This window comes from Lathamus discolor, chromosome 2 (genome assembly GCF_037157495.1).
Source record: "Lathamus discolor isolate bLatDis1 chromosome 2, bLatDis1.hap1, whole genome shotgun sequence".
Lineage (NCBI taxonomy): Eukaryota > Metazoa > Chordata > Aves > Psittaciformes > Psittacidae > Lathamus > Lathamus discolor.
The window spans coordinates 38486172-38513148 of record NC_088885.1 but is presented as its reverse complement, the minus strand read 5'-3'; the positions used below and the strand labels follow the sequence as shown (position 1 = coordinate 38513148).

At 39.4% G+C, this 26977-nt stretch overlaps 1 protein-coding gene across 2 annotated transcripts in view; it reads left to right on the top strand.

The window, feature by feature from the left end:
* The window catches only part of CUBN (cubilin), a 147767-nt gene that overhangs the window by 18691 nt on the left and 102099 nt on the right, over positions 1-26977 (top strand). For both annotated transcript variants that reach the window (XM_065666495.1, XM_065666493.1), the window contains 14 exons: positions 510-744; positions 1286-1467; positions 2181-2343; positions 2546-2736; positions 7052-7208; positions 7830-8008; positions 8507-8669; positions 8908-9124; positions 10054-10184; positions 17085-17271; positions 19652-19812; positions 20339-20520; positions 21146-21302; positions 23686-23873. In XM_065666495.1, coding sequence (XP_065522567.1) covers positions 510-744; positions 1286-1467; positions 2181-2343; positions 2546-2736; positions 7052-7208; positions 7830-8008; positions 8507-8669; positions 8908-9124; positions 10054-10184; positions 17085-17271; positions 19652-19812; positions 20339-20520; positions 21146-21302; positions 23686-23873 — 2493 coding nt within the window. The remainder of the gene's footprint in view (positions 1-509; positions 745-1285; positions 1468-2180; positions 2344-2545; positions 2737-7051; positions 7209-7829; positions 8009-8506; positions 8670-8907; positions 9125-10053; positions 10185-17084; positions 17272-19651; positions 19813-20338; positions 20521-21145; positions 21303-23685; positions 23874-26977) is intronic.

Here is a 26977-nt window from a genome sequence, read left to right as displayed (position 1 = left end):
ATATATATAAAGCTGTGAATGTTGCTAAGTATCCAGAGTAGGTTTGGGATACACTCTTTTATGTGTGCAAAAAAACAAAGGATAATTTAATCTTTTTAACTGCCATGACAATACTTTAACCATAAAAGGAATGAGAAATGTTGCTTATCTGATGAGAAAACTTCCATGGGGAACCTGAAATAATGTATTTTATGCTGTATGTCAAGCCTTTCACATGGCTTGAAATAGATACATATCTATATTTCACAAATACAACAAACACAGGCAAATGGTCTCAATTATTAGTTTATAGAAATAATTCTCCTTCCAGACAACTTCCTAATTCTTTCCTTTTGACCTTCAAGATTCTGTAATATATTCTTCTGTCCTGGAACTTCTCAGGAAATGGCATAATGGCTCCAAAGCTTGTAGATTCTCACAGCTGCATGAACACATGTATCTGCTCTTTAGAGGGTGTCTCAGCAGATGAAAAAAACCCAGAGTTTTCTTATTTTATTAATTCCCATTAGATTCTGCGTATTACTTTCCCATTCTTCCATCTGGAGTCAAGTAGTGAGTGTAACTCTGACTTCCTTCAAATCCACGATGGGCCTTCAGCGTCAATGCACATGCTGGGGAAATACTGTGGCTCCTCACCTCCTGCAGAGCTTTTCAGTTCCCACAACTCCCTGTATATTTGGTTCTACTCAGACCACACTGTTACATCTGGAGGTTTTACTGTTCAGTGGGAATCTCGAGATCCTGGTAAGTTTGATGAAATGCTGAGTAATTTAGCATCTTTGCAACTTTGAAGCAAAATGAACGACTTGTTTCCTCTGATTAGGAAGCATTAGGAGAGGCAGGACAGCATTTCACTAGGGAGTGGAGCTGAAATGTCACTTTAAAATATTTAAAATCCAAATTTTTTTCTGATTACAGCTATATAAATCAGCTTTGCCTGGAATTGTTGTTTTGGTTTTCAATGAAAACAGTTTTGTGCTAGGATAAAACATGGACACTGATTGTGAAGTACAGAAATTCAGATTAATTTTCTAAATCCAATCCAAAACATGGTGCTTTTGACCATTTTCCTAAAGATATTTCCATCATAACTGGGAACAGTTATGCTTTTATAGCCAAGATGCAGAATTAATGGTAAAATTAAAAAAAAATAAAGTAACTTGTTGGTTTGTTCGGTTTGATGTTCGGCTTTCAATTTATTTTGAATCCCAAGTGGTACTTTGTTTTGACACTACTGGAGAGTTCATCTGACCTTACATGTGGTGTTCGTCTGCTTTTCTGTTAGAATGTGGTGGTGAGCTGACGGGTACTTACGGCTCAATCAGCTCTCCAGGATACCCTGGTAACTATCCTGTAAACAGGAACTGTTTCTGGACCATCTCAACCAGTCCTGGCCTCCTCATCACATTTGCTTTTGGCACACTAAGCCTAGAACACCATGAAAACTGCAGTTACGACTATTTAGAGGTAAAGTGTAATTGTGGATTATGACAACATTTTATGGCTATGTTATTGCAAAACAAGATATTTCAAAACTTTTGTACATACAGAAGGGAAAATTCAGTCCTGGGTTGAAATGATCATTTGTACTTATTTCAGCCATAAATGCACCATCAGATACAGGCAATATAACAGAAAGGGGGTGAGAGCCTGTTCCCTGGTGGGAAGCTTTCACTTTCTTACAAAGTTCAGTTTCCAAACTCCTTGTCAGATGTCAGCCCACAGAATATTACCATGCTAAGGTAAACTATTACAGAAAGGAATCTAACATCAATAGATTCAGTCTATGACTTGATGTGTGAGCTTAAGGCATTTTGTCAAGTGTAATGGCTACAGAACTCACCAGTATCCAGTTGTGGACATGAGAAGCTGTTTTAGAATAGCATGTTCTCCAAAACTGGGCAATGCAGACAATGATTTCAGGAAAGCAGTTCAACAGCATATCTCCTGATACTTTCTTTCTCTTTTTACAAAACTCCTCCTAGGAACACAATCACAGCTGTGCTGGTGGGTCTATTTCTTGGTTCCCCTGTGTTTGGAGGAAACTTCCTATGAGCTTTCCCTCCACTTACCATCTACAATATCTCCTAGGCCCCCTGAGATAACTTTAAGAGTGTTAGTACTGTTCACAGTTGGCACAAATCTAATAATCCTAAATGCTGTTTTATCATTCTGTCTAGATTCGAGATGGTCTTCTTCCACAAGACCCTGTCCTTGTTAAATACTGTAGTACTGGGACTCCACCTCCTCTCCAAACCACTGGTCCATATGCATGGATTCACTTTCACTCTGATGACTTTGTTACTGATAAAGGCTTTCACATTCTCTATACAACATCTCCTGGTAAGTAAAATTCAGTGTTAAAGGTTGATCTGTGACGTTTCCAAGATATAGCCAACAACACATGAATGGATGGAATTAACATTTGCTATCTAATAATACAGAAATCCTCTTTGATTTGCAGCCATTGTACACAGGCAGCCTAAACTGAAAGAGTTACCATACTTGTGAATATCTCAACTGATTTATTCTTTTCTTAATATAGCAGATCCAAGTTGTGGAGGAAATTATACAGACAGTGAAGGGGTTATCACATCCCCTTTCTGGCCTAACCCTTATATCAGCAACCGACAATGTATCTACATTATCCGACAACCAGAGGATGAAAAAATATACCTCAACTTCACCCATATGGAGCTGGAGAGTCACACCGATTGTTCATCAAATTATATTGAGGTGACTTCTCTCAATGGGTTGATATGGGAGCTTGATTACATGTGTGTACAAAACCATACTGCATCATTTCTGTCCCAAGGGCCACTACAGAAATAGGTGTAGTTAAATATAGGACTAACTATACCAATTTATTTGGGTTCAAAAGTCCCCGGGGCTAAAAAAGCATGACCTTACATCTGGAATGAAGCAAAGGCAAGAGAATAAGAAAATCTGGTTAGGTTAACAGTAATTCTTAATTGGCTATATATGATTAAGTTGGAGTTTGGACCTTTGCTAAATGCATGCCAAACACAAGAAAATAGAAACAATACCATAGCCACGATGCAGTGTTTTCTGGAGTCATGGTGTTATTCAGAAAATCCTGTTCTGGCACAAAAAGGAAACACACAATATATGTATGTATGTATGTATATATACAAACATATATGTACATACACACACATACATATGTACATATATACATATGTAAAACCAGGAGTTTATTGTTAGCATAATTAAAATCTTATAAGTCTAATTCAAGAATTGCTATCAGTCTAAATCTAATTATAGAAAAAATAATAGTACCATTAGAATGTTTCTATGGAAAATGTGATAATTAGAATAGCCATGTTAGTACTAACTGGGATCCACTTGAGGCGATTTCTGTGTTTGCTCTCTCTTCACTGGTCTGCAGCTTCATGTTATATCTGGATTTGCTACCATAGGGTGCCTTTTGCGGTTTCTTTGGTTTGTTTTTTGATTGGGTTTTTTTTCTGTCATCCAGTTTTTAGTCTGCATTCCAGTTCCAAGTCTGCATTTCTTTAACTGATAGTAGGAGAGGTTTGGCTTGGGCTCCCAGGGGCCATGGAGCCTCCCTGGAGAGGCAAAACAGGGCCTTCTGCCCTGGCCGGTGAGCAGGACAGCCCTGGACATCAGGTGCCTCTCTGGGGATGGGGATGGACCACGGCCATGCGGGTATGTGGGCATGCGAGTGAGCCTGGCTTATCAGAGCCTGTGTCCAGGAAGGGCTATGGGAACTGGAGGCTTCCCTGCTGCAGTGTTGCTGGGGTGGGGACTCATGGCCCTGGGGGTCAACATGAGATCCTGGCCTTGGGCAGGGTGTGGGGGTCCTGGGAGAGGCAGGGCTTTGTCAGTGAGTCCTGATGGTGCCCCCAGGGCCTGGAAGGCTCCTTATGTTGGTGCCCTGTGACCCTTCTCCTGTCATCCTGTCCCTGTTCTCCTCTGGTTTGTGCCCCAACTCAAAGCTGTCGATGTCTGCTGTCATACCTGTATTTCTCCATACTGCCGTATTACCTCATCCTACATGGAATGACTCCTGGGTACTCCTGCTTCTATAAAGCTGTGGCTGTACCACACAGAGGTAAACAGAAGTAAAACTGTTAGTGAAGGTGCTGCCACAACTGAAGCAGGTAGGAGAATCATAGAATCATATACTCAACTAGGTTGGAAAAGACCTTGAAGATCATCAAGTCCAACTGTTACCCCACAACTGCTAAGTCCACCATTAAACCATGTCACCATGGTCCCCATCTACATGTTTCTTCATTTCCAGGGATCATGATTCCACCACTTCCCTGGGCAGCCAGTTCCAATACCTGACTACCCTTTCAGTGAAGAATTTTTCCTAATATCCAATCTAAATTTTCCCTGACACAGCTTGAGGCTGTCACCTCTCATCCTATCACTTGTTACTTGGGAGAGGAGACCAGCCACCTCCCCTGTCCATCCTCCTTTCAGGTAGTTGTAGGGAGCAGTAAGGTCTCCCCTGAGGCTTCCCTTCTCCATGCTAATCAGCCCCAGTTCCCTCAGCCATTCCTCACCAGACCTGTGCTCTAAAAGAAAACGCTGCAGCCCAGAGGGGTTGGGGCTGGGTCCCCCGCTGCTGGCTACACAGCTAAGTGGCAGCGCGGGTTTGCTTTTGTATTTAATCTCTTCTTGATCAAGTCAGGAATAGGCTCCTGTGAGATGCAGGTACTGAATCTGTTTTTAAAAGATGTTACTGTGCTGATATAGTTCCCTTCCGTCCTCCTCCAGTGCAGAGACTTTGGTTGGAATGAAGTGTAATTAATTTCTGGAATGAGAGGGGAAGTGTGTTTAATGAAAACAGACAGCTTTTGTTTGTTTGGCCTAGTACTCCTCTTGCCTAATTGCTGGCAGAACAGCAGCTAAATTCACAGCAGCCAGAGAGACAAAACCATTTCTGTTGAATGCAGTCGGTTTGTATTAGTTCAGCAAGGCAGTTACCTCACTGTTTGTGGATCAGTCACAAGCCATTCAGTGTCCCTGTGTTTCTGTCCTTCCCTTCTTCCTGTCCTCTCACTCAGTGGCTCAGCCCAGGGCAAAGAAACAGGACCGACATTTTCTGACAAGGACAGTCAGTGTCACTAAAGCACTGAGTTCTTTTATGAAGGCCTGATTTTCCACATATGTGCTTTTTGTAAGGAAGATCATCTAGGGAGGTAGCTTTTTGGTGCTTAAGGTACTTTAAAAGTCACTCTCCAATACCTGTTTTGTCATTTTGAAAAGGCGCAGATTTTTCCTGTCCCGGGTGATACCAGGAAACCTGCAGAGTTTCCACAGGGACCAGACACAGCTCACGGGCACTTGCTTAGGGAGGGATGTTTAGTCTCTTACTAAGGAAGGAACAGCCTGGGACCAAGGATCTGCAATAAGAAACTAGAGACAATAAAACTTATCTAAGAAAGACTGAGACATGGTGCTGCAGAGGTAAGGTGTTAACCAAGACAGCCTCTTTTCCATGCCATTCTTCTAGCTGGCAATTACTGACATACTTTAATGAACCTGTTATTTTTAACACTACTGACTGAGCTTTATAAACCAAAAACATAAGGAGAATTAGCTCAAGAAAAAAAAATGTAAACTCCTGTGAACCATAGTTCTGGAAAATTTCACTGCTGTCCAAAGATTTTCTAAACATTCCAGCACAAATTCTGATCCCAGTTGCTGCACTGTAAATCAGAACAATTCTGTCACCTTAAACTCGAGTTCCAGGGAAATTAAATACATCTGTTAGTCAGAAAGCCGTCTCACCAGCTTGAGATTGCCAAAGCTGGGCAGGCAGGCCTGCCACTGCCACCTACTCACCAGAGGCTTCCCTGCCTTCTTTCAGCCTGTGCAGGAATACAACTGAGGAAAGAGGTGATGAGAGGGGCCCTGAAAACTGGATGTCTCTGTCTTTGCCAGTGCTTTCACTGGAATGATTTTTTGGGGATAAATAGCACATAGGTGCATTTAAAAGCGGTTCCAGCTACATGAGCTACCACCACTTTTACAGCAGAAAAGAGCTGTTTTATTTTCAGGAGAATCTTTGGGAGAAAAAATGCATTTATTTGCTTGAGTAAATAGCAGAGGACCTGTTTTTTTGGACTTCATCTGTTGGCTGCCCACCTGGAATTAGATGGGCACCTCAGAGAGTGTTCTATGCTCCTTGGCTATCCCAGTGCTTTGCCTGGTCCCTTGGAAGCACCTGTTCTTACAGGCTGTGGGTTCAGGGCCTGAAGTTCAGATATGCAAATACCTCTTTCCTTTCTAGTACCGTTGATTATCAAGGTTTATAATCAGCTTCTAGAAAAACACACAAGATACATTTCTCCTTCGATTAGCAAATTGATTGAGGTCAGTAGAGTGGCAGGGCAGAAGGTAAAAGCTGGAAGTGATTCCCTTCGTTACCATTATTATGCATTGGACCCTTCAGATAAAGTAATAGAAAGATGTCAGTATACCTCTTCGCTGCTTTGGGGACTCAGAGTTGCATCTCCTGTAAGTGAGCTGTCTGGCTGCATTGCTGTAAGGGTGTGACTGGACATGTACTTGTTCTAGACAAGTGACATTGAAAAATCACTAGAAGCTTCATGGCCAAAGCAAGAAAATCACAAATACACCACCCCCCCAAGTCCCCACCCCCTTTTTTTTTCCTAGCAGGTTTTAGTACTGGCAAGATTTTCATAACTATCACTAGTGAGCACTCTGCCTGGCTCTTTCATGCTAAAGGTGTCACTTTTGACAGCAAATAGTGTTAAAGCTGTGGTTCACAGAGAAGACCTCTTTCATCTTTGTGTCCTATGATAGTAACGTATGTGTCTTCTGTGCTGATCATCCAATCTTTCTTTTGAGCTCTTGTAAATCTTGTATTTGTGCTGATTACTATGATGGTTCTTTTTCTCTCTTATAAATAAGTAAACTAGTTACTCCTTTTGTTGTTTAGTATCCTTAGTGAGATTATAATTTTGTCTGCATATCAGATCCCAATGCTTTTCTGGTCTGATGTTTTTCTTTTTTTATTTTCGATGACTAGGTTCGAGATGGTGACAATGAGATCTCTTCTCTTATTAGCAAATTCTGTCATAGTACACTCATGTCTCCAATCACTTCTACCGGCAACAGTCTCTGGATCAAGTTCAAGTCTGATGCGTCTGTGCAAAGAGCTAGCTTCAGGGCCATTTATCAAGTTGGTAAGAGGAACTGGTGACTTGCACAATGAACTGATCTGTAATTTGGATGTTTTCATCCATTTCAGTGTTATGTTATCCATATAATGGGTTTAAGACAAAATTCAAATGAAAGAAAAGAAAAAAATAAGGTCAATTTATTTATTTATTGCTATTTTTGGAAATGCTAAGATGATGTCTGAAGTAGGTCTGTTGTAAGCACTCCTAGCATGCTTGCTGGGAAGTGCACCCCTCATTGCCTCTATTAATGATAAATCACTTACTGCTAGCATACTAAAGATGATAGAGCTATAATTTTTACTAAATATTTTTACTTTATATCTTCCTATATTTCAGTTCTTAATCACCAACAAATCTATCTGTGTTTTTGAAAGAAATGAGTCAAATCCATTAGTTACCATGGTACGGCAAGATTGATAGTATCTGTAGATACATGTTTTTGCTATACATATGCTATTTTAAATACATTTTAATACTAGTTGGATGATCAGTGGTAGATGATGTGAGAAGATAGGTTTTTAGGGGTGGTTTTCTTCTAATTTCATAGTGATATTTATAGACATCATGTTATACGTTCCTTGAAACCATTCTTCACAAGTACTTGTTCTTGGTGTATCTTGGCAGCCTGTGGAGGCTCCTTGTCTGGAACAGGCACCATCCATTCACCTTACTACCCCAGGATGTCCCCTCACCCAAAGACCTGTGAGTGGATCATCTCCCAGCCAGCTAGCAATGTGGTGATTCTTAACTTTATTGACTTTGACATTCGAAATACAACCACCTGTGACTTGGACTACATTGAGGTAAAGAATAATACACATATACTATGAATAGTAGATAGATTCCTATCTGTATATTCATTCTTGTAGTCCTTTCCACCAAAGCTGAGCTGCTTGACAGGCAAGCAGTTCTTCTAGGAGTTATAAAAGCTCTTCCAGGTTCATAATGGGATCCTAAACCTTTTCTTCATTCTCTGAAGATCGTATGATCGCTTTCATAATCAGAGACAAGAATGAGGTGTTTTTGAATAGACAGCCCTGGTTTTGGAGGTTTATGTGCTGCTTACTGTTGACGGTGTAACATCTCGGCTTTATTCATGTGACATGCTTTGTGTAGGAGAGTGTTCCTCTGACAGTCATAAGGTCGCATTGCATGTGCATATAGTAGAAACCATGCTGAGGAAAGTGTAGGGTTTGACTTACTGAGGGTCTCCTTCATATAGTTCTTATGAATTCATTTATGCTTAAAACTTTGATATAATAGAAGTTTGTATGGGATATTTTTAATGCATTGTTCTTCAGGTCAGAGATGGTAACAGCACAGATGCTCCTCTTTTGGAAAAATATTGTGGTACAGCTGTACCATCTAGAGTGCAATCCACACGGAACAATCTCTATATCAAATTCAGAGCTTCCTCTTTTTCCAACCTTGGCTTCAGAGCTGAGTACTGGCCATTAGATACAGGTAAAGATTTTTTTTAATTGTTTTTCTGTGTTGGGACTCACCAGATTTTGCTGTACACTGAAAACAGCTAGCCATCAAGTTTTATGATGGTGTGATGGGAGATAAACTGCGAATCAATTACCGTATAGTATGCATCGAGGGAAAAAAAGACTATGAAATTTCAGAAAGAGAACAAATTTTGTAAGTCCTAACTTTTTTATAGACGTGTCATTTAACCTGATATTTTAAATCCCTACAGTATGTGGAGAGATGCTTACTGAGCCGGAAGGAACCATTGCAAGTCCTAGTCATCCAGATGTCTACCCACATGGTATTAACTGTACCTGGATTATCAACATTGAGCCCAACTACCTTATCCGCCTGACTTTTACTTCATTTAACTTGGCATTTGATTATGATTGCAGAAGTGAATATCTTGAAATATATGACAACATCACTGTGGAAATATTGGGAAGGTGAATATGTCCATTAGCTTACTGAGCTGAATTACTGTAGAGTGAGTGCTGTTCTGTAGGTCTCGACATCCAAGTTCAAAGCAGCTTGCCTTCTTTGATCATGGAATGAGAAGAACATTTATTAAGTATTATACTGAAACTAACTTGTGTCAAAAGGGCTGCTTTTTTAGGGACAGGTTTCAATATCTGGCATTGTCCAGTGCTATTAACATTTTGATTTATGGGAAATAAATTCATAAGTATTAATATATCTGTGCCCAAGGAAAGACGTGATGTGAAACACTTGCAGAAGTGAAACAAAGATTATTAAAAGATTGTGCACTTGGATCTCAGCAAAATCTAAACCAAAATCTGCAATTTATAGGAATTTGTTTTCACTTTCTGCTGATGTGTGGTTTTCTCTTAGGGAAGAATATTTTCTTTTTTTCCCCCTTCTCCACTTGGGGTATACACAGGATTTTCTTGCCACCATAGAATTCAAGAACATCTGTATTCCTTGGGAGTAATATTCAGATGCAGCTACAGACTGTAAAGTAGTTGGCTGACATGGCAGTATTTTGGAAAATAAGAAGCAAACAACTCCCATAATGGAGAGTGTTTTGCAGCCATAGTCTTTGGCCAGCCACTCTGACTCCTACAAAAGAAGAGAATATGTTGTAGGTACAGCATAGAATAATTTCAATATGAGTTTGGCAACTTGATGAACTCTTTCTTCTCTGATTTTGCCGTAAGTTAGACTTGTACTCTTCCTTGTACATGTGCTATTTAGTCCCACGATACAGGGTATATGGCTGGGATCTGTGCCATACAAAGGAGAAATTTGTGTATGTGTAGCTGTTCAAACTTCCCAGGAAAGCTGAGTCCCCTTCCAGTAATAGAGACGTTTCATTAAGTACTGCTATTTGATCTGGGACATTTTTTTGCTGCAGGTACTGTGGAAGATCAATTCCACCATCACTCACTAGTGGTGGCAACATCATGACATTATACTTCGTGACCAATCACAACATTGCATCTGAGGGATTTTCAGCTAATTATATCTCCCTGGATGCATCAAAAGGTAATATGTCAGTCTGTTCATTATGCAAATTAAATGTTTTCATTTGTCACTGTAAATAACTACTATGCAAAGCAGAAATATTATTTTCTGTGTTAACAGAAGACTGCTTGATGCCTCTTCTACCCTTTCTTATTTATCCTGCTTTATTCACTAGTTTTTTCTTCCCTAGAAAAGCAGAAAGCAATTTCTATAAGCAAAACTGCCTTTTTCTTTAAAAAGCCAGTAAGAGCTGACATGGCAGAACTATGTTAATTATTTAGGCAAAATATTTTCTGAATTTGCTTTGTCCATTCTTAGCTGAGTATGTGTGATCTAGGAAGCTTTGCTACTGTGAACAGCTCACTTGCATGGGAGAGTCTCAGGTGCCATAAAATTTATTTAGTCGCTATTAAGATTCGATATTGATGATGAGCAGAAAAGGTCATATAGGATGAAATTTGATAAAGCAGAAAAATAACCTGAAAGCTCAAGCTGTCTTTCTTTTCATTACAACAGAATGCAACGTTTCTGTCTCCACTAGTTCAAGGCTCCTTAAAACTGTTCTGAGTATTCCCTTTTAAGGGGAAAAAGACTACTGAAGAGAAAAAGGGCCATTCGTTTCCTTAGTTCTCTGCACTTTGAAAAGCAGCCTTTTGGTAAAAGACTGTAATTACCAGTTTCATAGACCCAATAGCCATGGGTCTGCTATTGCTCCACTCATTGCTGCACGCAGATCTGTAGTAGGAGAGGGACAGTTCTACTAGCAGAATTAAACTGCAGAAGACGCAGAGTAAGACAATGAAAAAAAAGTAGCTGGGTTACTTGCGTATCCATCATTAATCAGTTTCTAGGTGGTTTGTGTGTATGAGTGCAGACTATGAGCGATTTATTAGATGAATACCCGAAATTCATCGTACTTACAGCTGCTTCTTGTTTGCCCTTAGTTTTCAATAATTTATTTTTTCCTACTTTCTGAGTTTCTCCAACCTGTTTAAAACTAGAAAAAATTCCAATTTCTGCCTTGTGAAATATAACAACTTTCTTGATGACACCTTGGAAAATTTCGCTATTATTTAATCTCTCAAGCATGTTTGTAGGTGAGACTGGTACAGATTTTGCCACTATGTGTTTATTCACTATCAGATAACTTACAGATCCAAGTAATCAGTTTTCTCAGCTGCATTCGTTCATTGAGTTATCTGGCATGAAAACCAAAAAGCCAGTAAAAACAACTGAGATTTAATGAGAACTATTCCAACGAGGAAATTTCTGTTTGTTAGAAAGTAATAGGCCAAACACCAAGTTCTACTTTTAGAAAATCTTTTCAAGAAAGACTCTGTAGTTTAAAACCTGAGTTCTTACTAGTAGGAAATTGTGGAATTGACAGCCTTATAAAATCTTTTATGATCTTGTTTTTGCAGATGCAGACTAACTTCTGCAAATATGAGATATTTTTCCTTTTCCCTCAGATTAATATTTCATGGGTAGATTTGGTTCCTTCCTGACTGTTCTTGTAGCAGTTCTTCTCACAGCTTGTCAAGATCAAAATATCCTTTACTCAGCATTAATATCTGTTTCTGTCTCTGTGTAACCTCATCTGTTTCTCTGGTTGTTAGTCACCTTAGTGCTGTCCAGCTTTGCTGCTCTACCTCCTCTCTTCCATATTCCCCTCCTTTACCACCACCGTGGTGATTGGATTTTCTCATCTTTTATCCAGAACAATGCTGTATGCATCATGCAAGGTTCTAGCTGCATCAACACTGTCCCTGGAATGGTTTCAAACTGTGCCTTAAAAATGCAAGTCTTTTCTCTTTAATGTTGTCAACAACTAGACACTGTATAAAATGTTTATATGAAATTAGAACTATAGAACACCTTTATCCAAACTCTAAACAACAGGCATGATTTTTTTTCCCATAATTAACACATATATCTCTAATCATCTTCAGTTAAACAGGTCTAACTCTCAATTACTCTCACTTAGACCTAGAACTATGATCCCTAGAGTATATGCTTTTTCATTTCAAGCACTGTAGTTTGTATAAATATGGCAAAGAAGCAGGTAACTACTGAAACTGAGAGTAATAAACTTATGGAGGTTGAAATTATGATCTATTTTCTTTACACAGGTTTGTTTCTTTTGGTCTCAGCACAAGCATAGCAATATTATGAAGTTGTCATAAATACTGGGCTGCTAACACTTGTTTGCTTTTAATTAAGAATAAAGTGTTTTGAAGCTTCTATGGCCTGAGAGAAGGCAAGCAGATGTGTGTATGTGGACTTTGCTGTGAGAAGCAACTCCCCACTTCCCTGAAATCATATCAAGTTTAGTTTTCCCACTGAAAGATGTTTAGGCCTGATATTCATCTTGCGTACAACCAGTTACACTAAGGTAGCAATTTGCTGAACATAATCATATCTGAGAGATTTACCAAAGCTATATAGAGTTTTGTTTTTTTTTTCTTTACATCTGCTGCCTGTTTTCATTTTTCTGCTAAGGAAAATATGGTACTAATAATGTTTCTTGTGCAGTAAGACTCATATTTTTGAGCTATGGTTTCTTAGGCAGCTAGAGTGTAACCAATATCAGAACTGGTCAAAGCTGTTCTGATTCATATTAGACATTTCAATAGGCTTTTGCCTAGGGTTGTTTTACAGAGAATGAACTGTTAACAAAATTGACAAGATTTTTTAAGAAAATGAAAAAATAAGAGTTAAATAAAAAGGATAAGTAGGAGTGAAAAATATTTTTAAGTAAAACAAAGCTAATGTTTTTCTCCCTGCATCTTAGCAAACACTGTTTTTGTTAGCATAGTTTATCTGTGATACATTAATTAGTTGAAAACTAGCTTAAAAATAATGGCAAAGCTCTATTTTCTGCCAAAAAATTTGAATGCCTCAAGATACAGTCATGGCCATCATCCATGAAGTGCAAACAATTGTTTTAACACTCTGCCAAGTAGTAGCCATGCATAGCATATATGGCAGCAATGCAAATGGAATCCTTCAGTAAACATGACCATGTGATACACAGTTGTTTAAGTGTATATCGCCCACTGAAACTATCTGTGCCTCAAGTGCTTAGTTCTTGTCTGTCTGTCTTTTAAAGGGGAAAGTCGCACGGAAAGGACGGTAATATTCTGAGTTACTTCCTAGAGTCCAGGTCTCAAATACCAGGTAGATGAATACCACAACAGCCACCTAAGTGTTAAGATAGATTTTAGGGGTTTCCTTTGCCCGTTTTGGCTGACCACACCACAAGCAATCCATGTAGAGTTACCGAAAAGTCTTTGAAAGGGCTCAGGGTCTTGAAAGATCCAGGCCACAATTTTCCAATAATAATAGCCCTAGGGTCACTGTATCTGTTTTATTGTCCTCAGCTTCTTCCCCTCAGGAAGTAAGTGGGAGTTTATTTGTTTTACTTTGAATTAAGGTTTTGGATGGAAAATTTTTTTGTTTTTCCTTTTTCTTTCATTTGTTTGTTTCATGAAAGAGGCTTCATTTCATCCTTTCTGCTGAGAAAATTCAGCCTTAGCAAGGTTTTTAACAGACTGCCTTATTGACAGAGTTTTTATTCCTGATCTTTCTTTGGCTTTGGTGAAAGATTAGATTTTTCCTCCTTTTCATCCTAAGTTGTGATTCCTATTATTTCTCAAAAGGGGTGACTTGGTTTTAAATAGCTTAATTGTGTGGTGTATGTTAGCTGACAGTGACTGACTGGAAAAGTCAGACTTTGAGAAGGATGAGGAAAGACAGAAAAACGTTTGTGAACCCACGAGCTTTAAAGTGCACCTGAAATCAATGTATAGATTTGTTAACTTATTGATACTGAGTGCAAGTCGAGATCACAGTTGCCATCTTGTTGACTGAACCCAGCGAGGATGCTGGCTCGCTTTTCTCTTCATCTGAATGGGCAATGACAAGAATGGAAAGTTATAAATATGTGTGCGCAGATACAGGGCATAGTTGAATGGGGCTGAGCTAAGACAGAAGAAAAAGTTGAAGTCCTGCATGCATCTTGGGCATCTACTCAGCTCATCCCAAGTCTCAGGAAAAAAGCTCAATCACCTGGCCATTGACCACTTGTTAGGCCACTGTAACTTGGTTATGTTTGACCAGGGTATTAGTCTGCTTATTTAGGCCTGTCTGTGCGTATGCGACTCTATAGTATGGGTGTTCACGTGTAAAATAGCAGAAGATGGTCAGATATGCTTTTTGAACAGCTGTACCCAGTGTTTCCAAGGAGTTTGGATCTGAAATGCTACGAAGGACCTCTGTGTGCTTTCTTGGTAAAAATTAAGCCTGTTAGTATCTGCCAGCAGCAGTAACAGAAGGCCCTGAAGTGCAGATGTGCTTTTCCATTGCCTGTGGAGAGGCACATACTTCATGTGCTAGTTTTTACTTTTTCTTTCTAAAAGTTCATAATATTACATGAAGATCTAATTGTTAGGGATCCCAGTTTTCCTTTGGCAGAGTGAGGTCAAAAGAAAACTCCCACTTTACATACTAAACTGTAGTTTTATTTTGGATTAATTAGATTTGTCGCAGCTTATGGGAAAAAACATGGATATAGTTTTCTGCAGTATGCATGGTTGCACAAGTGGGTGGTACAAAACCTGTCATTTTCCTCCGCTATTGGCTATTACAGTGGGTTACTGTACATGGGTTACAGTTGGCTATTACAGTGGGTTACTGCCGTTTATGGCATCTTTTTCAGAAGAGCACGCAGTCAGTATCAAAACCAAGAAGCAGACTGGATAGCTTTAAAACCTCACACACTGCCAAAGCAAGATGTGTGATTGTCCTCGACAGTTGCCACCTCTTTCTGCTTTTCACAAGCTGTGGTAAATGTCTTCAAACTAAACTCAATTCATCTTTTTCCAAGCATATAATAATCACATTGTGGCATTAGACTGCATTCTGAAATTTGGCAAATGCGTCAGAGTACTTTTTTCTGCTAACTTTGCTAACAGTTTTCACTGGAAGAACTATTACTGCCCAAGCACACTCCCAAATGCTGTGTCAGTGAGGTGAGTGAAAAAGGGGAGTGTCAATTTTACTGCTGAGAGTAGAACATAATGGATGAATCCAGTTACCAGAAGAGAGTTGGCTTTCAAAAACCATGGGTTCATTTATGCTTTTCCTAATCCTCATAGCAGCGTATGCTCTGTCTACAATTGGATTTATTTCACTGCAGTCAGAAGTCTGACATTTCTCAGTCAGTCATTGTTCTACCTTCTGTATTTATCCCTTAGCTCATAAAGAAGATTCTTATGTGAAGTGTAGAGCAATATGCAGCATCCAGTTTAAAAAAACACACATGGGATATGAGTTTCTGTATGGATTGTTCCCAAGAAAGCAAACTGGTGAGGGAGGGATCCTGGACAATTTTGTGGAAATTGTTCTTAAAGGGGTTGATAAAAATATCGTGGCTTCTATGTTACTCATTTTACCCTAAAGACCCTTATCTAGTACATCAATGATAATATTCTCCAGGCTGAAAGCTAGTATTCATGGTCTTAGCCTCTGAGTGGATAAGGAATGGCAGTATTACAACAGCTCTAACCACTATGTGTGCATGAGTCAGGCACTTACCTTTCCAAAATCAGAAAGAAATAATTAGTTAAAAGTAAATAATCTAATAAACACATTTTCATTTTAATTTTGCATTTGTGTAGTTAGCTGTTGGGAAAGAACTTGGGTCAGATTTCTAATCCTACAGGCAGGTTACTCAAGAAATCATATGACTTAAGGATCTGGGGTTTGGTGGTAAGCCCTACATGTCTTGAAACACCACAGGAGCTGGCAGCACTGCAAGGGACTTATAAAGGTTTCTAAAGCATCACAAGCTTTTTAAGATGACCAGGTCTACCCTAATTGTTATATGCATACATTAGAGTGTATCTGTGATGGAACACAAAAATGACTAAAATCCTAGATCGAGGATTTAATAGATCATAATTTTAGGTAAACTAGGGCATGAAAACTTTTTTACTTGTCTATACCAAAGTACAGCCCAATGGCAGAAAATTATTGACCTGTTTCTGTGTCATGATTCTTTCCTCTCCTTGTGAGGAATTAGGAACTTGAGTTTGGTAGCTAGCATTGGGGCTATTTATCTCACAGAAAACATTTTCAACAGAGGCCTTCCAGATGACCAAGAAGGGAGAAATATACCATTACAAAGACACCTATAAGAGCCAAAGCATTTTAGTAGTTAGAATGAATGGAGAATAGACATGGAAATGACCCACCTTAGACATGGAGGGCCTGAACTGTAACTTCATTCTCTCCCCCGGGTTATTATGCATATTGAAGTGGTAAGCACAAGCATTGCTAAACTGCAGCTGTGCTGTGTGAGAAAGATTACAGAGATCTGTGCCAACCAGCTTAAAATGAGTATAATCATATTTTTCTTGCTTTTTCAGTTGCGTTTGATATTTAGTCCAATCCTGTGTATTTGATAGATAGTATTTAAGAAATCTACTTTCATTTGTTATATTTACAACCTGTAGAACCTGAAGCAGGGGAATGGAAGATCAGAATGAATCTCCAGGGTCATCAGATCCAGCCCACAATTTTGTGTGTATTTTTTTTTGTGTTGGTCAAGACACCCCTTTTTCTCTGCTTACCTAGGTTTTAGGTCAAAGCCAATTTAGGCAGCTGAGCCTACTCTTACGTTGCCTATTTAGACACAGTGTTCTGGTGAAAGCTGAACAAATCAACTGAAATATAAGAGATCCATATAAACAGCTGTATTCTGGTTTTAGTTTATAGTGATGACAGTAAGCAAGATGTGTCCAGGAAGAGTTGTAACACACAGGAGCACAGGATGTTTGCTCTTCTGTCTGTTGGAAATAGAAATTTCCTGTTAATTTGAGATACATGTTAAATTAATCCATACTTCTTTTCTTTTCAAAGTGTGCTCACGCAACTACAGTACTGAAACTGGTGTGCTAACATCTCCAAACTATCCCAATAACTACCCTACCCACACAGACTGCATATACACCATCACCGTGGAAATAAACAGACAGATTGTTCTGAACTTCACCGACTTCACCTTGGAAGGGAATAAACGCTGTACACAAGATTATGTAGAAATCAGGCAAGCCTAATTATTTCTTTTGTCCTTATTTTTGGTAACCTGGAAGTTGTCCAAATCCACTTAGGAATGCTCAGAAGCTAATTTTTAACTATAGACCTGTGCTGTCAATGTGGGGAAAGAACAGGGAACCTTCAAGGCTACCTTTTCCTCCTCTCATTCTGTTCCTCTGTTGGCTTTTCCACTGCTTAAATTCCAGTTCTCAGAGCAAGCAGAGTATGTGTACTGTGTTCCCATGTACTGCATCTGGTTGGTTTCCTTAGCGGAGAAAAAAAGTTTTATTGCCTGTTTTGTGACATATTCTCCATATTTGAAAAGTCGTGCAGGCAGGTGAAATCCCTGGTGACTGGAGAAGGGGAAACATTGCATCCATTTTTCAAAAGGCTAGAAAGGAGGACCCTGGAAACTACTGACTTGTCAGCCTCACCTCTGTGCCTGGGAAGATCAGGGAACAGATCTTGGCAGTGTCTGTGTACCCATTTTTATCCTCACAAGCCAGCTCTCTAAAGGAACCATGTCTGCAGAATGCCAGTGTGTTTTTTCACTCTGAGCATGCCATGAATCTCCACTGCCTTGTTAAGCACCACAATAAAACTAATTCTGAATATTATACCAGATATTCTATACGGGTTATTCTTTGGTAAACAGTGTTTTATTTTTTAGAACCAAGCAAAAAGCTGCTTGCAGAAGTTGCAGTATTGAGATTCTGGATTCCCACTGAATTCCTCACGAATTAGAGTAGATTGTTTTCAGCTGTACATGCAAACTGGAGAAAGTTATGAAAAACTGAAAGGCTTTTTCAGTATTTTCTAAGTAAAGTGTTCAAGTTTTTTAATTTTAAAATAACAATTATCTGAGATTAAATTTAATCTAATTTATTCTAACAGTTAATGCCTGTTAAACCTGTTAAACCCCAGGTCTGGGGTTCTTTTATCTTTTTCACCTCAAGAACTGAAAACATTCATTTATGGAATAAATCTAATGCTGTTTTCAGTGTGAAGAGCACAGCAGCATTAAAGAGGTTTTAAGACATGGCCAGAACACTGCTACGTGCAACTCAGCACATGGCTTCTACCCTAACTGGATTTTCAGAATGTCTCATCAAATCTGATACTGTTCAATGGAGCAGCTATATAAGTCTTAGGTGAGGTGCCACTCCGGTTTCTTGTCCTGAGGTGTCCTCTGATAAATTGCTTTCAGTCAACTAAGAAAATTGTTCATCTGACCAGAGCTGCAGAGGCCGTGATGCAAGTGTGGGGAGGTTCTGGCACAGATCTTCAACTGCCAGTAACCTGAGACACCTTCGAGCAGTTTAAGCAGGAAGGATGACAAGAAATCAGAGTGGCAAAGTCAAAACAGAAATTTCTCTCAAAACCAGCTATAAACATGTGAAAAAGTAATTGCAAGTATTTCTGTCCACTTAAAAAGCATTCTATCAAGATCACTCTCATATGCACGTGTAAATGTATTTATTATTTTCCTATGTATGGTATTTATAATATGAAAGTGCTTAAAGATAAGGTTTAAAAAATTCTTTACTGTGAGGGTGGTGAGGCACTAGCACAGGCTGCCCGAAGAAACTGTGGCTGCCTCATCCCTGGCAGTGTTCAAGGCCAGGTTGAATGGGGCTTTGAGCAGCCTGGTCTCATGGAAGATGTCCCTGCCCATGGCAAGAGATTGAAATGGATGATCTTTAAGGTCTCTTCCGACCATAAGCATTCTATGATCGTATCAAAGCAACTGATAATCAGGTTGTCATCATCTTTTTTAATCCCATGAGGCATGTAGCAAACCAACATTAGATGTGCATCCTGATTATGGTACTAGGGAATATTACTTAATTTAAAAATAGGAAATGAGTGGTTGTAAAAACAATTTTGAAGGCTAAAAAAGTATTTAAAACACGCATCATATCAGTTCTGAGAAATGGGTTCCCATTTGTGTGGTGGCAAATAAGCATTTTTTTTAATATGTCAGTTCATCTGATTTCATGACAGACTAAGCAGTAAGAAGGGAGCAATCTTATTTCTTCAAATTAGAAGATATAATTTTGGTTACACTAATGACTGGTACCTCGTAGAATATGGAGGAAGTCCTGCCTCTGCAGCATCAAGTCTACTTGAGACACTTAAGTCATTATATTGACAGACTCTAGACAGGCTGCTGAGATGAGAGGGTGGACATACCCAGCAAGCAGGTGCTTGTAGTGGGACTTCTTACTGCGAGTAGCAGGACTCATCCAGTATTTGGTAGATGTATTTTTGTGGAAGATGAAGAGCCATGATTAGTCTTTCCCAGGCCTGAAAGAATCCCCAGATTTTTGATTTGTTAACATTTCTCATGGTTTCCCTCTTTGAAAGGTATTTCTTGTCTACCATTCTAGAGATGGAGGCTATGAAACTTCTCCTTCTCTTGGAAGATACTGTAGCACAGACCTGCCTCCTCTTATAATCTCTCATAGTAACAAGCTGTGGATAAAGTTTGTAAGTGACAGCTTTGGCACAAGAAGGGGATTTTCAGCAGAGTGGGACGGTACATCATCAGGTAAAAAGACCACATCAAATATAAAGCCATTTTACACATCTCATTTTTGATCCCCCATATGTATTTAATTTCTCACGTTTTTCCCCACATCTTTTCTGCTTCCCATCTTCCAAAATCTGTCTGCTAATTGCATAGTAACATATAGTCATGTTAAGATCAAGGATACAACTTTCTTGATCCTTAGGCTTTCTTTTTCTCCACAGGGAAAGATATACTATTCCCTAGATAAAGTGTAGCATCAATGTTCTTATATGTTTAAGAGAACAGTAACCAAGAATTTATTGGAGAGGTTTCTATTTGAAGATAAACTGTGAATCAGGAGCACTCTTCAAATTAGGTAGTTAATATTTCTAGGTGCTATTGGCTGTCTTCTGCTCACAACACTGTTGGTAAGGTGCACCTTTTTGGAGCATCATTGAAGGTGTTCAGGGCATATGAAGGTCAGTAGTGTGACTCTTGCACAACATGTCTGATTCTCTGCTTTTCTAGGTGTTCAAGGTTGGTTTGGTTTCTTTGCCATTTCCAGGTTGTGGTGGAACTTTCATAACAGCCTCTGGTATCTTGATGTCTCCCAACTACCCTATGCCATATTACCACAATTCAGAGTGCTACTGGTTGCTCAGAGGAAACCAAGGAACCCCATTTGAAATCCAGTTTGAACAGTTCCATCTAGAGCAACACCCACAGTGCAACTTTGATTACCTTGCGGTATGTACCTTGTGACAATTAGCTCCATAAATGCATATGTGCATTTAACATGCATATATGGTTAAAAGCATGTAGGAAAATATGGAACTTCACCACATACAAAATGATGTATGTGATGAGAGCAATAAGAGGTAAGGCAGCAGTGTCTGTGTAGATGCTGGTAAGACAAGAGTTTATGTCCAGATAGAACAGGCCACTGAAACAAGAATCTGCCTATACATTTTAAATTTCCTGTGTTTTGGGCCAAGGCGCTAGTATGCTTTCTTGCTAAATTGCAAGGAAAAATTCACAACAGTGTCAGTAACCCTATTGTTAATCCCAAATTTCATATCTGAATTGCTGCATAAATAATTTGAATATTTTTAATAGATTTGAAATGGGCTGCAGTTCCCCCCTCTTGGTGGATAAGCCCCTAAAAATTTACCACTGTTTGGCTACAGGCTTCCTGTTTTTCTACTGATCTGCTTGTTTCCGAAATGCCTGTCAGGCTTCCTCTGAGCAGAAATAGAATTTAGTCTCTTCTATACAGTGTAACAATGCACTCAGCAGACATTTGTCAGGGGGAAATTACTTGTATTTGTAATGCTGTCAGCTTTATTAAATCCTCTTTTTGTTGTTGTTTTAGGTGTATGATGGCAACAGCAGTAATGCTAGACAGCTAGGTAAATTCTGTGGGAGTCAGATACCACAACTCATCCGTTCCAGTGGAGAGAACGTGTATGTAAAACTAAGGACAGATAGCAGTCTACAAGGTGGAGGTTTTTTAGCCACATACAAACAAGGTAAGTAAAAGAAAATGAGAAGAACCTGTTTCTACAGTTCAGCTTGTTCCTGAAACTGATTCTTGCAGCCCATGTTGCTGCCTATTTATGAGCAGGGGACAATGTATAGAGCATATTATTGACCCAGATTTTCTCGTCTGCTACGGTCACAGAACAGAGAGCTAAAAACTATCTGCCCATTTACCTGTGATGGAGATTATCTCCTCCCTGAAAGAAAGCTGGTGAGGTGGCTCTACTTCTATTACCTGCACCACTAGCACTTACCACTCCAGATTTACTCAGAGTAACAAGTGCTAGAAGTCCATAATGTAGTAGACTGGATTGCTCTTGCTTTTCTGCCCGCCCAGCCTCCTGACTTTTTTAACAGAGAAAGCAGATACAACAAGCTTCTCTGCCCTTCTAGCTGCCTGTGAGGCAGGATGGCGAAGGATAAATGAGTTACCCTGAGCCACCCACGATCATTGTGGGTGCTTGGGATCATTTAGCCTACCTGGAATGCTTCAAAAAGTTTCATTTTTTATATTTTATGGAAAAGGTTCCATTTTTCTTGCAAACATTCTTTTGTTAAATATTTCTACCCCAGAAGTATCAGAATAATAGCATTTGGAGAAAAATCCAAGAAGACACATGGAAAATTAAAGCTATTTTTTCTCACTCATAAGCTTGAACATCATCCCAGTGTTTACTTTTCTCCTTATACTCTCTAGCATATGTGGTTAAATGTATATAGGACGATACTTCACACAAAATGATTTGCAAGCATTTTTGCATACCCTAAGTATGATATGTGATAGGGATTGCTGCAGGTTTATAGACGTTGAGTTGTCCTAGTTTTGGACAATAGTAAATGGATTATAAAAAACCTAAAGCTATTCATCCATGCATGGCACATAAAATAATTAGAAGAGAGAAGGAACTTTGGCTCTCTCATTCCTTAAAGGTATCACAGTTTCATCTACCGTGTACTTTTCATATGGCAAAGTCAAAAAGATCTATTAGAAAAGGGTTCTCCCCCTTCCATTAATTAAATAGAAAGAGCACTTTCAAAGTACTCAGATGTAGAACCTGAGCTATCAGATAATGTGAACTACATTTTACATTCATATTTAACTCCTGAAAATGCATCAGAGAAAGCTTTCAATATCTTACCCAAAAGCTAAAAATTATGTAGGAAGTAGTGGTCTAAAATAAGGATGCTTAGATGCCAGATGCATTTATGTGTACATGAAAGAAATGTAATGATGAATTGAAAATCATTGCAAACGAAAACATGAAATCGGGTTAACATTCAAAGGCACCACTGTGTCTGATATGTTTGTGATAAATCCTGATGGCAGGGGGTAGCAGCTTTTACCCATCTTGCATTCTTCAAAATCCCTTCTGTGCTCTTCATCTTGTCCTTTTGTCCTTTCAAACAGTTGTATGCTTCAGTGTAGCTTTGCAGACAAGCTCCACTTCATCTGACCCTGACCTTCAGCTGTATCCTGTGCATTTTGAAGCCCTAAAAAAACAGACCTTGATGCTCTGTAAATAATTTAGAAAGAATCAAAAACTTTGCAGGAGGTAGGTGCATTGTCCCTAGTGACAGACAGTAGAAGAATTTTGCGAGCTCATCTCAGCTATCTCTGCTGTTCAAACAATGCAGATTTGCTGTATAGAGCAAACAGCAAGTCTTACTTCCCGCTTCCTGCCAACAACTTCTCTGAATTACACTGGTCTGCTCCTGTTATTCACTGTATGCTGTCTCCAGATGAGGGACTGCTCACATCAGTATTTTCTGTGAAAGAGGGGTACAGGAAAATGAGACTCACTGACCTAATGCAATTTCATTCTTTATCTAGTTTAGTTTTTTTATTGTTTCTGCACTTCGAGGAAAGCTGTCTTTACTCCAGGTGATCATCCAGTTCTTATATTAGGATGCTATTGGATGATTCACAAGGAAAATCGTGGCTCCTTTTTAAAGAATTTAATCATCAGTTCTGGTTCTTGAAGCTAAAAAAGCCAATACAAGTAGCATACTTTCAATTCATTGCTTTAGCCAGGCATTACAATTTTTTTTCAGCTTGCTGAAATAAACCACTTTAATCCATTAGTCAGTCTTTGTTAAGCATCCTTCCCAAACTGATGAATCTGCAAGTGTCATAAAAGAAGGACATCACAGAGCTGAAGGATTCATGTTTGGAAAGCCTAGATTTTGGTTGCATCATATGCATATGTTCTTCAATAGGTCACCATTCTCTTTCTTCATGATTTCTCTTCTCTGATCTGTGAGTAAAAATATTTCTCACCTTGTAATTCTATCAGTAAGTTCAATTGGTAATTTTTTGAGATACTGGATTAGTAAGCACTGCACAAATACAATTTATTATCGCTTCTTTTTCAGTTTGCCAGAATGTACTGACTGTTAATCGTAGCCGTGGCATATTGGAAAGTTTAAATTATCCAAATGACTACCCATTAAATGAGCACTGCAACTGGACTATCCATGCTACAAAGGGGAACACACTCAACTATAGTTTTATAGCCTTCGATTTAGAAGATGGACATGATTGTGACCGTGACTTCTTAAAGGTATGCATTATCTTATCTAAATTTGGCCATGAAATCTCAAACATTAAATTGAAACTGTTTCCTCTGCAATCAGTAGGGTGTGAAGCATTGTCAGAGAGCAGTTCATCCTGCCTAAAGACAAGTCTGCAACAGGGAAGATGAATCACTTTGCAGGTGCCTAGATTTGCTACAGAGAATCTAGCTACCACCATAGGTTGGTTGTGCTGGCTTTTCTGGCTGAAGTGATATGTCATGACACCTTCATTGAAAGAAGAAGAAATCCTGAGATTACTAAATTGATTGCAAAAAAGCAATGTACTCAATTATTTTCCTCTTGTTTTTATCTGAGAAGGAGTGGGGGATGTTTAAAAACTTTAAAACATGTTATTTCTGCATTTTTAAAGGGAGGGTTGCTTTGATTCCTGTTCATATTTTCCCTTTCATAAATTATCTGCTTCTTTAAAGGAACTGAAAGAAACTGCATTTACCCACAAACAGAATGAAAAAAATTTAGCCAAATACCCTTTATTCTCATTTCCTCAAAATCTTTATTTCTAAGGCAACTGAAAAGATATTTTCTCTCAGTTTTGTACTTTGTACTGTGGAAAGTAGAGTGTAGCTATGACCACTACTGTACTGAGGATTATAATCTCCTGCCCACAGATTTGCTGTTTCACTGAACTAATCCATCCTTCAGATCTCATCCCTGTACAGGATGACAGAACTTAGCCCCTGTACTCTACTTAGGTTTTGCACAAGAGGATTTGATGCTTAGAGATATGTTAGAGAAGACTACTTACAGCCAAAGAGAGGGCTAAGGAATCATGCCCACATTTCTGGGGACGCTTACTTATACTGGGGTCTTGCAGAAGGTCCACCAACAGGCCTGGTGAAGGGCTAATCTGTTCCCTCTAGATGTCTTCCCTTGCTCCCTCTACCTCCTTACTATGCCAGATTTCACAAATTGGTAATAAACTGGCAAAAGTGGTGTTCTTCCAGCTTTCTTCTCTTTGTGGTCAGGAATGGAAAAAAAAGAATAGACGTGAAGAAAATAAACAAGGGAGCACTGTATTGAAAACTATTAAACCCTGGTTCATTTCTGTGAGGAGACTGAAAAGGAAACACTGGAGCCAAGTGGAGAGGCCAGTGCTAGTCTCAAGATGCCTAAGCCCTTGATCCATGAAAAGCAGGAGCCCTGCACACAGTAGCCAGCCAGTGAGGAGCAAGAGGCTTGCCAGAAGACGCTATTCTAGACATAAGTCAAGGCTGAAGGAATAGTGCCAGAGGCAAGACCTCATCCAAAGCTTTTAAAAGGACAGAAATAAAATATATCAGACGGAGTGAGGAGACAGGGAGCACAAAAGTACTTGCACTCTTTGTTTTAATTTTTCAGTGCTTCCAGTCAAAGAAAATACAGACTCAAAGAGGGTATAAAGAGGAAAATGCAAGGAAAAAACAGTCATAGAAGTGTGTTAAGGAGGCTTTAATTTGCAATTCGTGTGACATTACTTACAAATGTTTCTCCAAATACCAATAAGAAATACCACTTGGAAAAGATGTTCTCGTTTGGTTGTTGCATGCTGCACAAATATGTGCCATAGTGTAAAAAAGAGAACAAGGTTGAACCAGCCAGAGAATTGAATAGTGTTTGCTCGCACCCTGTGTCTTGCGAAAGGGGAGCATGTTGGCAAGGATCTGAGTGCTCTGTGGTGTAGGGGAAAGGGGGAATCAGCTGAAACAAGTGTGCAGTTCACTTTCTAAGTGGACTGCAGATACTTGGGACTTGTCTGTCTGAAATCCATGCAGGGTCTGACACCACTGCAAACTGGAATAAAGGTTAATAAAAAAAACACCCAAACCAACTTCTAGCTCTTCAGCTAAGGTAAACTTAATTTGTGCCACATACTAGTTTTGAGATTCTTTTATTGCAAAGAGGCCTAAAAGGGGAAAGATCTGATTCCCTGGCTGAGTATAACACTGGGAAAATAGAGATATAATCCTGTTCACTGCAGTCCAAGTGAGTGGTGAGTGGACCATGTGCCAGAGCCCTTCTTGGGGGAAATGGGAAGCTGCTGCTCAGGCAGTTTCCATGTATCTGCACTTACAAACCAGAGTGGGCACTGGTGCTGATTGGGTGCTCTTTTTCCCCAGGAGCTTTTAGGTGCCCCTTCTGGGTTTGGTGGCAGCAGCTGTCCCACCTCAGCCCCTTGCAGCAGGCAGCAACACTCTACTTGTCTCCTTAGCTCTATGACAGCCCTGACAGTAGCAGCCTGAGGTGCTCCGTGGCAACTAGCAGATGGCAGGCTTGGTGACAATATTTGCTGCTACTTGCTGGAACGCTGGGGATGGGAAGGACATGAGTTAGCTGTTAGGTGGGATAAGGTGATTATCACAGTTGTGGTGGTAGACGGAGTAAGCAAAAGTGGTATGTGATGGAGGTTAAATGTTGCAGGGGTGTTATGGCACAGAGCTGACGTGCCTGAGCGGGGTATGGCAGCTGGAACAAAAACCCAAAAAAAACAGTGAGAGAAACAGATTTAATGCATGTGGACATACTATTATGACATTGCAAATGTCTCAAACTAGAGCTCTGATTTTTTTGAGGTCTTTCTGAACTCAGAAGGAGAAAATCATGGTGCTTGGTGGGGTGGGGTCAGCTAGACTGGGCAAGGTGCATTCCTAAATCCTGCTGGTCTTCGCCTGCTGGTCTCCCAGGGTTTGGTCCCAGTTTCCATGCTGGAAAAGGCCTTGTTCTTCAGCTTTGAGTTTAATTGTGACTTACTTACACTTCTGACCCAAGAACACATGTAGTATTCAAGAGCAGCATTTTGTCTCATGACTAATTCAGTCTGATATACACAGAATGTATTAATTTGCTATTTGCTCCCTGGCTTGGTCTGCATAAAAGTCAGAAATTAAACATGTAGAATAGTGACAAAACCAAAACCTTCTTCTACACACAAGTATTCCTAGTGGTTGTCAGTTATCAAAGATACTATCATCACTTAGAGCAAATAACTGTTTCAGATATAGGTCAAGGAAAAAGATAGTCAGATGTCTAAAGAGTACAAGTAAATGCCAGTACAGTCAGTGGCTGTCCCAGATTGAAATACGGTCACAGCTGT